General features: G+C 47.5%; 1 protein-coding gene across 3 annotated transcripts in view; it reads right to left on the bottom strand.

Annotated features, from left to right (window-relative positions):
* Positions 1-13,134, bottom strand: part of TRIO (trio Rho guanine nucleotide exchange factor) — a 457,553-nt gene that overhangs the window by 326,635 nt on the left and 117,784 nt on the right. For all 3 annotated transcript variants that reach the window (XM_075062688.1, XM_075062687.1, XM_075062686.1), the window contains exon 3: positions 5,977-6,091. In XM_075062688.1, coding sequence (XP_074918789.1) covers positions 5,977-6,091 — 115 coding nt within the window. The remainder of the gene's footprint in view (positions 1-5,976; positions 6,092-13,134) is intronic.

Genomic DNA, 13,134 nt, shown 5'->3' with positions numbered 1-13,134 from the left:
TGTGCCGCTGCCTGAGTGCCTGGCTCCTTATATAGGACCCCTAATCAGGTAAGCCCCGCCCCCAACTCAGGGCTCAGCCTCGCTCTCAGCGCACAGCCCCTAGCAGCCTGCACACACACTCACTCACACACAAACTCCACAATACAATCCACAAACTACAAAAACCTGCTCCTCCAACAGAACTCCCACTGAAACTCCCCTGTTAGCAGCTCTGTTCGCTGGCTCCTGTGCCGCTGCAGCTGAGGGAGGGCACTGGTGCTTAATCAACTTGTCCTGTCCATGTTCTGGTACCGAATCAACACCCTGGTCCCAGCCCCAGATTTCCTGGCCAACCTCCGGACGGCGATTCTGGAGTTCTTTTGGCCAGGACTGCACTTGGTCTCTGTAGGGGTCCTCCACCTTCCCCTGGAGGAGGGAAGGCAGGGCCTGAAGTGCTTACACACTCAGGTCCAAATCTTCCACCTCCAAGCCCTGCAGAGGCTCCTTTATGCTGCAGGTAGTCCGGCGTGGAGAGTACTCATGCATGTCTTCCTGCACCGCTTCCCAGGGCTCCGATACAAACAGCAGCTCCTTTATCTCCATCTGAGAGGTCTTCTGCGAGACCTCTCTGGGCTGCCCGTCTTCTGCTAGGACCTCCTCCAAACCTGGAAGCTGTTCTTAGTGACCAGGTCCGTGGCAGCCACCGAGGGGCTAGATCTCCTCGCAGAGCCCCTACTACACAACCCCTACCTCCGTGTGCAGGTGGCAGTCTCCCCCTTGGTGCGCCAGACCTCCTGGACTATGACCAGGGAGACTGATTGGATCCCCTGATGCTCGCTCAGCACATGGGGCTCTCCAGGCCTTATACTCCCCAGCAAGTACTTCAGGAGGTGAGGGCCGCTTTGCCACCCACTGCTCGGGCCTACCTTGACTGGGTCCTGCGAGAGGGCACGCCCCGCCCACCCTCCACTCCAGGCCCTGCAGACCTTTTTATCGGGCCTCTGCCCCATGGACCCAACTGGCCCCCCGGCCCTTTCACCAGGAGCCAACTGCACAACTTGCAGCCGGTTCGTTTCCAGACCGCGCCAAGGAAACATCTATACACGCTCCTGCTCCACACCCTTCACTTCCTCACCCTTGCGTCCCGCCTCGACACAAAGTGGCTGGACCTCCTGCCACCTCTAGAGGGTGAGGAGCCCCAGTGGGCCAGCCTATACTCTGCCTTGGTCCTGAGGCCCACCAGGGATATCAGTTGGCAGCTCCTTCATGGGGTCGTGAGCATGGGCATGTACTTGGCATGGTTTACCCCCTTCCTGGACACCTGGCCCTTCTGCGGCGTGAGGGAGACCCTGGCGCATGTTTACTTGGAGTGCGCCACGTTGCAGCCCCTATTGTGGCTCCTCACAAATATTTGTTATGCTTCTGGCTGCACTTTTCCCCTCACCTCCTTATCTATGCACTCCCCATCTGTGGCCCCAAAAAGCCATGGAATCTCCTGGTTAACCTTCTCCTAGCCCTGGCTAAAACAGCCATCTATAAAACCGGGGAGTGGAGGTTGGTCGATGGGGCCTCCTGTGACTGTGGGGCCTATTTTCGATCCTCCATCCGTTCACGTATCCAGGCAGAGTTCCTCTGGGCGGCATCCACTGGCTCCCTTGATGCCCTTCAAGAAGCAGTGGGTGCTGTCCGGGGTTCACTGCTCTGTGTCCTCGTCCAGGTTCCCTTTGATCTCACTCCCGTCCCTGTTATCTCATTTGTTGTCCCCGTAATTACTTTGTTTCCAGGCCCTGTGGATCCTCCCCTTAGGCAGGGGGGGAGGGTGTCCTTTAGCAGTGGATGGGCTTCACCCGCCCACTTCCTGGTTCCCAATAGGAACACTCTCCTGTAGCCATCTGGCCTGACCCTGTCACAAGTGTTAATCATTAGCAGTGCTCTGGACCCAAGGTGAAATAATCCAAACTGACCAACCTAAGAGTTAAGTATAATCTAAAAATAGCTGATGAAAAAGTTTTCCAGGCTGCTGAGGAAAAAAGTGAAGTCTACCCACTGAGCTCCGTTTTACTGGCTGAGCAGAAAGCAGCCCTACACTCTATGGCACTGGAAAGTCCTGATTTCCACTACAATCACTGTAGTGTTGTCATTAATGACACGGGTGAGGGACTATAGCATTACAGAGTTTCTTCCACCAGAAGCACCAAATGGGCAGTCTATGGGACTATTTTAGTGGAAATCAGGGTACTGGAAAGCCCTTGCCCGATCCCTCTCCCAACCTATCTAGGCCATCCCACTCTGGCCAGGCAGCTCATTTCTCTCTGTATACTGAGTGACCCAATGGCCACTGGTGCAAAAGTTGTAAGGAGGGTGCTACGCCCTCCAACCCCAAATGCTTATTTGTGACTCTAGCCCTTTACAGATGTCAGAATAAAAATCCATTTCAGACCAAACAAACATTTTCATTTAAATGCTTCCCCATACACTAATTTTTTGATTCACTGACATTTTCTGCAATTTTTTGATTCAGTTTAGGTCAAACTTTTTAATTATTATTATTATTGTTTTAGAACTGCCAGTGAACCAGGAAAATCCATTATTCACCTAGCTCTATATACAATAGTTATGTGCTCTTATTTTTAGTCTGGAAAGAAACTGCAGCAAACTTTGAAAGCACATCACCAAATCAATGGGACTACGAGAGTGAATTTGGACCACTTGAATGAGCAAGATTTGAAACATCGAGCCCTAAAAAATAATTTATTCAGAGTTGGGTCAAAAAAAGGTCAAGTATTTTAAAAAGTTTGGTTTTGACTCAACTAACTACATTCTAGAGAATATGCTCATCAATTTTTGAGTAGCAAAGCAGCAGCTTGATTTTATCCTTACCTTTTACATTTTTAAAAAATAAGGCTACAGCTCAGATCATCTTTAGGTTTATTAATTTCACATTTTCTCTCAAGGTAAGTTTCCTAAAGAACAGTCAAACTGAATGCTGGTGTGAAACCAGCTCAGAGAAAAAAAATAGACACAAACGTAGCCATATAGTGGAACTCTCAAAGAGTGAATTTATGACAAGATTTTTCAAAAGCATCTAGTTTATTGAGAGTACAAGTCCCAGTGACTTTCAACGAAACCTGGGCTCGTAATTCATTTTTGAAAACTAAGCCTTAATCCAGTAGTTGTTCCCTGGCAATGGTCTACTCAGAAAAAGATAAAACCACGCTGCAGTTGGACTGTAACTGGGGTGATAGCTGAGAGAAGACACTATGGCTCAGGCTTAGCCAGAGATCTGCTTATATCCTGAAGCACTGCTATTGTTACCCATTTTAATAGACATATCCTAGCACAGTGGCCTTTCACTTGCTGCTGTAAGTACACAGAGGGAACAGGGGAGGTCACTGCTTCTCTATTTTGTACTTGTTCCTTCTTCTCCTCCACCCTGAATAGGAAAGGCATTGCTCCCAGCTACAAGGGCTAGGGGAGCCCCCTGCCATTAACTGACAATGGATCCAAGCCTCTAAAACTGACCTTCCTCTCCAACAAAATCTTCCCTTTAGTACCTTAACGGTCATTCTACTTAGTGGCTGCAATAGCTATCTTCTGCTTCAGCTTACTTCCTCAGAACTCTAGTCAGTACCAATTTGCCCCTTCTCTATCAAATCCTGCTGAGAGTCTCTGGCTTTCCTCACAACTTGTTTTGGGGAGGGACAGGTGATGGGGCAAAGATAACAGATCTCTTCTGCTCACATGGAGCCCAACTCGGGTGTAGCACTGGCAGCCATTTCCAGCCCTGAACATGTTCATGAATACAAGCCTCCAACACCTTTCCATTCCCTTGAGAGAATTCAGACACCTAGGGTGAAATCTCTTGTCCATTAAAGCTACTAGCTTTGGCACATCTATTCAGTTTCCAGCACCCCCTGCCATTGTGTAAACTACTTAAAACACACCAATAGCAAAGCATGTGAACTACCCTAAATTCAAAAAATACTGTGTAACAGACAAGGAACAGCCACTCGAAATAGGTATGAGTCTCATAATACAGGGATTCTGCCAAAAGACTCAGGTGACATTAGGAACAGCATGTGTTGGAGGATTGTTTAGCCCCCTACCATATCATAAGTTACAGTGGCTTGTTTACACAAACTTGCGCCAAAAGAAAAGAAATCAGTTTTAATGCACACTTTTTGGGGTCTGTTTTCAGTTTGTGTATAAGCCAGCCCTTACTATCTGTAACAGACAGCTCCTTTGTACCACTTTGGCAGTTTAAAAGTGCTGTACAGCCAGACAGCTCAGTCATTGGGGGTAACACTAGTTTAACGAGACTTCCCTGGATGGAAAACTATTTCTCAATTCCTTCTTGGAACCCGCGCCATAGGAGGTCTTGCCAGAGAGAAGGACTTGTGGCTTTGTACTGCTGCCTTCCAGCTAGTCTCAGCTATTAGAACCACTCCTTCAGGTCAGATTGCGAAGGTGATTAAAGCAGCCTTAGGGCTAATTTAACTCACACCAGGGTTGGCAGGCCTTAGCTGGACCCAGAATAGAGGGCATACATTAGTCATCTTTGAAACCATTCTATCTTGCACTGAGCATAACTCAGCTGAAGCAGGGGATGGGGCAGATACTTTTCTCTAATACTAGCTCCAATCTGTGTATTTTTGCAGGTGTTTTTTCATTGTGTTTCACAGCATATAAGATGTCCAAGTTACCATGGTATACTACGTTATTATTCAAATGGGTATTCTTAATAGTTTTACATATTGCTTTCTTCTTAGGCCTTGTATCAATAAGTTTAGTTAGTCAATTAATTGTAACTGTGTTAGTTCAAGATCTGTTAGCAACTAAGGTAGATTTCAATACCACTAAAATGTGTTAACAGATCATGGTCAACCCAAGGAGACAGCTCAGGTGTTCAATGCTATCAATACTAGGTACTAACGTGGTTTTTAAATCAACTTTTTTCCCTACTTTTGACAAGTCTTTTGAGTGATGTTCTCATTATTTCAGAATGCAAGCACCCTTGTCTGACTATCTAGACCACTGCTACTTCCAGCTGACATGCAGAAGCCAGTCTGCCAGCAATCCACATACCACAGGCGGCCCAATTTGTTGTTAAGTCTTTTTCTAAGCAGCTTAGGGCATGGCTACACTTGCGAGTTAGAGCGCTAAAGCAGCCCCCCGGGCGCCTTAACTCACAACCCGTCCACACTGTCAAGGCACTTAGAGCGCCTGGACTCTGTAGCTGGAGCGCTCCTGGTAATCCACCTCCATGAGAAGCATAACGCTTGGTGCACCTTGGCTGAAACGCCTGGGCATCAGTGTGAATGAGGTGTTGCATTACTGTGCTCTGACTGGCCTCTGGAAATATCCCATAATCCCCTTAAATCAAGCAGCCACTCTTGTCATTGTTTTGGAATCACTGCAGGAATGCGGATATGCCCTTTCTAAGCTCTGTTTCTGATAGCTGGCATGCTTATCTGCTCTGGGACAAAGCAAACCATTACTGTGGAATGCTGTGTGAGAGAGAGAGGGGCGGAGGAGAGGGGGGTCTGCTGCTGTCTGCTTACAAGACAGCACGCTGACATGCTCTCAGCCCCCCAAAAACCCACTCTCTCTCCCCCCACATACACAGAACACACTCCCTGTCACGCTCCACTTCACCCCAGCCCCCATTTGAAAAGCATGTTGCAGCCACTTGCATGCTGGGATAGCTACCGCAATGCACTGCTCTCTGTGGTCGCTGCAAGAGCTGCTAATGTGGCCACGCCAGTGCGCTTGAATTTGACAGGGTGGGCACAGTGCAGGGCTTTCCCTACTGCAGTCTCTGACGGCTGCTTTAACTCACAGTGCTCTACATTTGCAAGTATAGCCATGCTCTTAAAAACAGTGAGGAGCGTGAACTTGCATCAGTCCTTAACCCATTTCATTTCATAACCGGGAAAGATGCTGCAACACTAACCAACAGTGTAAAGTTTGAAAGCTTAACAAGTGATCAGCTCTTACCTAGGGATACAAGCTAGGTATGATATTAGTCTCCTAAGGTCCTCTGGTCGTATTCTATCATGATTGCTGCGAGCTGGAAATGTTAGAATGGGGCCTCCACGTTTATCTCTGCCACCTGAAAAACAAGATTTGTGATAAGTGCCAAAAGCATACCATACAACACAACAAACCAACAAGAGTCCCTGCCTTGGAGAGTTTACAATCAGACTGCACTTAGAAAAGAACCAAGGCCTACTTCTACTAAGTGTGCACATCCACTTGGAAAGAAAATGTGATTTAAAATTTACTAAAATAGAACCATTCAAGGCTGTGGGTCAAAAGACCATTTTAATTAAACAATAAATTGTTGGGGTCAGGACGACCAACACCATGCTCCTCTATTTTCATCACTGCAAGCCAATGATGTGCCTGATCCCCTGGCAGCTCACAGGATGTGAATGTCAGTGAGTCATCCACACCACCTTACCTACTGCTCACAGCTTGGTGTATTTACTGATGTGGGGAGAGGAGGTTATCAGCACCTAATGTATGCTTCTGAGGCTACATCTTCACTACCCGCCATATCGGCAGGTAGCAATCGATTGCTCGGGGATCGATATATCACGTCTCATCTAGACGCGATATATCGATCCCCGAACGCACTTATATCGATTCCGGAACTCCACCAAGCCGAACAGAGTTGCGGAATCGACAGGAGGAGCCGCGGACATCGATCCCACGCCGTGAGGACGGTGAGTAATTCGATCTTACATACGTCGACTTCAGCTACGTTATTCACATAGCTGAAGTTGCGTATCTAAGATCGATTTTTCCCCCGTAGTGTAGACAAGCCCTCACAGAATTTAAGATAGCTGGCTTTGTGAAACTGATTCTTCTAAAGCCAAAAACCAGTTTAAAAATTTCCCAAAAGACACACTTAGGGCATGGCTACACTTGCGAGTCAGAGTGCATTAAAGCAGCCCAGTGGCTCTAACTCATGACCCATCCACACTGGCAAGGCACGTAGAGCACTCTGACTCCGCGAGTAGAGCGCTCCTGGAACTCCACCTCGACGAGTGGAACAACATTTGATGTGCTTCCGCTGGAGCACTGCGGCGCCAGTGTGGACATCCTGGTCTGTTAATGTACTTTGATCAGCTTCCTGAAGTGTCTCACAATGCCTGTTCTAGCCACTCTGATCATCAGTGTGAACTCTACTGCCCTGCCCTGCGGTGACCAACCGTCAGACCCACCCTTTAAATTCCCCAGGAATTTTGAAAATCCTCTTCCTGTTTGGTCAGCCAGGCATGGAGTGCTCTCAGCGAATCTTTCCAGGTTACCATGCCTCCATGCACCAAGCATCCCCAAAATGGAGCAATGGCGAGATGCTGGGCCTCATCAGTGTTTGGGGGGAGGAAGCTGTTCAGTCCCAGCTGCGCTTCAAACATAGGAATTATGATACATTCAGGAAGATATCAAGGGACATGATGGAAATGGGTCATGACTGGGATGCTCTGCAGTTCAGGGTTAAAGTGAAGGAACTGCGGAGTGCCTACCACAAAGCCCGCGAGGCAAACTGCCACTCCGGTGCTGCCCCCGCGACCTGCCATTTCTACAAAGAGCTGGACACAATACTTGGTGGTGACCACAACTCCACTCCGAGTACCACCATGGACACTTCAGAGCCCAGTCCAACAAGACAGGAGGAGCAGCAGCAGCAAAGCGGGAGCAAGGGTGCTGAGGAGGAGGAGGAGGAGGACGACACTCCGGCATCCCTAGATGCATGCAGCCAGGAGCTGTTCTCAAGCCAGGAGGAAGGCAGCCAGTCATGGTGGCCGGTGCTTGGGGAAGGACAAACACCAGAGGAGGTTCCTGGTAAGCAGCTTTTATTTTTGGAAGGAAGTTATTCAGTGCAGGTTCTTGGGGTGAGGAGGGTTAGAGCTGCATGCATGCCTAGATGAGGAATAGGGCGTTGATGTGCTCTCTCACATCGTGGTAATCGGCCTCAGTGATCTCTTCAAAGGTCTCAGCCAGAACTTGGGCAATGAGCTTGCGCAGGTTTCGTGGGAGAGCCACTGTGGTCCTTGTCCCAATCAGGCTAACATGTCCACGCCACTGTGCCATGAGGGGGACCATTGCTGCACACAGGCAAGCTGCATATGAGCCAGGGCAGAAGCCGCATTGCAGAAGACGACCCTCCCTTGCTTCCCAGGTCACCCTCAGCAGTGACATATCTTCCAGGATGAACTCCTGTGGAAAATGTGGGGACACTGTCCAGTATAGGGGCCCCCTGCAGTTGTTGGCTCTCTCCAAGGCACAGAAACCCAGAGGACAGTACAGCCATGAACGAATCAGTCCCCCTTGACCCTGTGCTTACTCACCATTTTGAGGCTCCAGTGGGTTGTGAGTGCTCACTTTGGGATGGGCAAATTATGCTATTGTGTAGACTATGCTTGCTCTCCTTAAGTACAGGGGAATCATTGCTCTGTCTGGTGTGAACAATGCTGCCTCTGTTAAGTGATGCATTTTGCCTTTACAGATGCAACCTTGGGATCTCAGCCATCCATGTTATCATAGGCCAAGAGGCTGCAAAGCATCAGAAAGAGGCCACATAGAAGCAAAGAGGACATGCTGCATGAAGTCATGCAGCACTCCCTTAGTGAAAATCAAGAAGTGCAGGAGTGGCGGAAGAGTGAAAGAAGGATCCACAAGCAGAATGAGGATCGCTGGCACCAAAGCACAGAGAGCCTGATAAGCATCATGGAGCGCCAAGCGGACTCGATCCAGGCACTCGTAGCCATGCAGGCGGAGCACTACCGCACCCACCACCCCCCCTGCAGCCCTTGTCCCAAAGCTCTTTCCCTTGTGCCCCCATGTCACTTCCAACCCACATTCCCCAACATCCGGGTTCTTATCGCCACCAGCGCCTCCAACACCTGTAGCTTCACCACCCAGCCCTGAAAACTACGATCCTTACCCTCTGCACTCAACCCCCATCACCATGCAGTATAGCCATCCTGAAGTGCAGCACTCATTGCACAGCATTCCAAACAAAAAGGCTGAGTATGATCAAAGGACATACACAAATCTGTGATTGTACCGTTCCCCACCCCACCCCCTTTCTCTTTCTGTTTCCCAAGCAGTTGTGTTTCTTTTCAATAAATGCATTTTCTTCTCAATAGACAGACTGTTTTGCTTTGAAAACATTCTTTATTACTGCATAAAGTAAAAGATACCTTAGCCCAGGAAAGCAACAGGCACTGCAAGTCACTGTAGCAAACACAGATTCCTACTAACCCTGGAACCACTGCACTTCACTCCTGTGCATGGCACCAGACATTACTGGTGGCTTTCAGCCTCATATTGCTCCCTCAAGGCATTCCCAATCCTTGGAGCCCCACGCTGGGCCCCTCTAATAGCGCTGCTCTCTGACTGTTCAAATTCAGCCTCCAGGTGTTGAACCTCCAAGTTCCACGCCTGAGTGAATCTTTTACCCTTCCCTTCACAAATGTTATGGAGGGTACAGCACACGGATATAACCACGGGGATGCTGTTATAGGCCAGGTCCAGCTTCCCATACAAAGAGTGCCAGCGGCCCTTTAAACGGTCAAAAGCAAACACCACAGTCATTCTGCACCGGTCCAGATCTGTTGCTGAACCGCTCCTTGCTGCTGTCAAGGCTCCCTGTGTAGGGTTTCATGAGCCACAGCATTAAAGGGTAAGTGGGGTCTTCAGGGATCACAATGAGCATTTCAACTTCCCCTACAGTGATTTTCTGGTCTGGGAAAAAAGTCTCGGCTTGCAGCTTCCTGGACAAGCCAGTGTTCCAAAAGATGTGTGCATCATGCACTTTTCCGGGCCAGCGTGTGTTAAAATCAACGAAACGCCCACGGTGATCCACAAGCGCCTGGAGAACCATACAGAAATAGCCCTTCCAATTAATGTACTCAGAGGCTAGGTGGGATGGTGCCAGAATTGGAATATGCGTCCCATCTATCGCCCCTCCACAGTTAGGGAAACCCATTTGTGCAAAGCCAGCCACAATGTAATGTACGTTACCCAGAATCACGGTTCTTCTGAGCAGGGTGTGACTAATGGCCCTTCAAATTTGCATCAACCTGATTCCAATGGTCGACTTCCCCACTCCAAACTGGTTAGCGACTGATTGGTAGCTGTCTGGAGTTGCCAGCTTCCAGATTGCAATAGCTACCCACTTCTCCACTGTCGGGGCAGCTCTCAATCTCGTGTCCTTGCACCGCAGAGTGAGGGCAAGCTCCTCAAATAGTCCCATGAAAGTGGCTTTTCTAATCCGAAAGTTCTGCAGCCACTGCTTGTCATTCCAGACTTGCATGACAATGTGATCCCACCACTCCGTGCTTGTTTCCTGAGCCCAGAAGCACCATTCCACAGTGCTGAGCATGTTCGTGAATGCCACAAGCAATCTCGTGTCGTACGCATTACACGAGTTGATATCACCGTCCAAGTCCTCACTGTAACTTTGGATCTTAAGGTAAAACTCAACTGCAAAACGTGATGTGCTGGTGAGATTCGTCAGGATATTCCTCAGCAGTTTGGGCTCCATTCCCGCAGACCGGAAGGGAAGACAGAGTGCGCAGTACAAAAAACATTGAAAGATGGTGCCAATCATGGATGGAAGCAGAAGGATTGCTGGGATGCAAACTAATGCATCACTGGGCATTGGGACAGGACCCAAAATGCCCCGCATCCCCCGCCCCCTTCCCAGAAACCACAGCGCCAGAATGGGAAGAGGTGCTTTGTGGGATAGCTGCCCACAATACACTGCTCCCAATGCTGCTGCAAGTGCCGCAAATGTGGCCACACCAGTGCGCTTGCAGCTGTCAGTGTGGACAGACTGCAGCGCTTTCCCTATTGTGCTCTACGAAGGCAGGTTTAACTCACAACGCTCTACATCTGCAAGTGTAGCCATGCCCTCAGGCTATGTCTACACTGTCCACCTTACAAGGGCACAGCAGTGCCACTGCAGCCGCACTGTTGTAAGGTGTGCAGTGTGGCCACTTTATCACTGGGAGAGAGCTCACCCGGCATCAGAATAAAACCACCTCCTAAGAGGGGTAGTAGCTTCGTTGCCAGGAGCGAGGCTCTCGACATGGAGTGCTGTCCACACCGGTGCTTTTCATTGCTAAAACCGTCGTCATTCAGAGGGGAGTTTTTTCACAACCCTGCGTGACAAAAGTTTTAGCGATGAAAGTGCCAGCGTAGACAAAGCCTAAAACCTGACAGAAACAAACCATGCTACCCGACTGCATGCTTTTCGGTTAGTTACAATTCCATGACTGACAGCAAATTACAGATAATCATTGGTTCTGTGAAACTTGTTCATTTGACTGTGCAACCACAAAGAGTAACGTGAAGGAGTGGGGAGTTGTCTTAACCAAAGACAATACTACAGATCTCAGCATACTCCCACCAGCTGAGTGCCTATATGCTATTAATATAAATGACTTCAATTAAAGTAGTCAGATTACATCAGCATGTGCCTACTTAGAAGAGCCCATGGACACTAAATAATTTTGTATTGAGAGTTTTATTCTGCATATCTGTGCACTAAATATGAAAAACTCAGCAATGGTTAATATCATCCTATAAAGAACAGCACAACATGCTGTTAGCTCCGCTGAACTACTCAAATATTATTGGGAGCTATCAAGGTGTTGCTTTTGAAATAAAGAGTTTTAAGCAACTGCATATGATAACAGCATCAAGTCACACTTTCTGCCGTGAGGATGCATCCTCATCCTAATAGAAATACAAATTCAAGGCCTAGAAAAAAAAATTAGGACTATGCTTTAAATAATTTTTAGACTTCAATACTGCAGTACAACGTACCTGAAATAGCATACTGGGATGGCTAAACAATGTGCACCTAGCAATAAAAGAATTGGGATTGTAGGAATGACTTTCATTGTAGATTTTCGTCACTGTCTTTTAGTAAGAGACTCCAAGTCTTGAGTTTATAAAATCTAACACTCATGGTGACATGTGAGGCTTACCCAGAATATTCTTGGGTTTATAAGCAAATGACTCCTAAACAGTAGGTGTTTATTACTTATTATAGTAAGAGCTAAATGGCTTATACATTCATGTGTTGACCTGCAGCTGCTGAATCTTTCAATTCATTAGTAATTTATCCACATGTTCACTCTGGAAAAGCGAAATCCTTGTATCACTGTGTAAGAGACTGGACCAATAAAACATGTAGACAATTGGCTAGCAGCTCTGCCTCTGAGCTCCCCCATTGTTATCCAAGTGGTTTTATTCCGTAATTTTGTAAACAAAGTAAAACAAATTCTGCTTGAAGAATGGATTGCAACTGTATATCCAATCACCTACTAGTGACAATGAAATTTAATTACAGGGCACCACTTAATATACTAAAATTAACAGTATGTCTTCATTTCTATCATTTCTAATTTTATAGCTTTAAGCTTGACATAGAAACAATTCTTTTAAATTAAGCTTAATATACAAAATGATCAGCCAGATACCTGTGTGGTGTAAACTTTAACTCTGCCTTGTAGTCAGTACAGTATTGCTTCAGAGATGCTGTCAGATTCCGTTTGCTGGACCTCCAGTGACAGTATTTTTATGGTATTAAGAACAGTGTAAGAAATGCAACTATATCTTGCTGGCAGAAGTCAAACATAAAAAGTTAAGAGTCCTTTCCCTTCCATATCTAAGTACATGCATCACTACACTCTCGGAAGAAAACAATTACACAGTATTCAAATTAAATCAAGTACTTCAGCTAGATCAAAGCAGCGAGTTAATATACAACTCGCAAAACAAACGAGCTAATAGTTACAAGAAAAGCTCCTGCGGAAAAGAAGCCCCAATTCCTGGTTACGGTTCTCTGATGGTCAGGCTGGGTTTGTGGCAGCCCTGGTTCCAGGGGAGATTAGAGCAGCCTCAAGGCTACTCTGAACTTGACCAGCAGATAGCAATTTCACAGCCTGTTCCAAACACACCCTCTCTCTATGATAGCCTTCACCAGGGGCTGCAGGAGGAAGCTTAAGAGTGAGCTATACTGGCTCTATGACCATTGAGAAGTTTCCCATGGACTATGGACCCATAGCTAGAGATGTGACCATTTCAACCCTCCTAATGGTTACCAGAGCAGTACTGGATTGTCTCTAAATT

The sequence above is a fragment of the Chelonoidis abingdonii genome, chromosome 2 (assembly GCF_003597395.2).
Source record: "Chelonoidis abingdonii isolate Lonesome George chromosome 2, CheloAbing_2.0, whole genome shotgun sequence".
In the NCBI taxonomy this organism is placed as follows: Eukaryota; Metazoa; Chordata; order Testudines; family Testudinidae; genus Chelonoidis; species Chelonoidis abingdonii.
The sequence above is the reverse complement of the archived record's forward strand: the minus strand, read 5'-3'. Positions and strand labels throughout refer to the sequence as shown.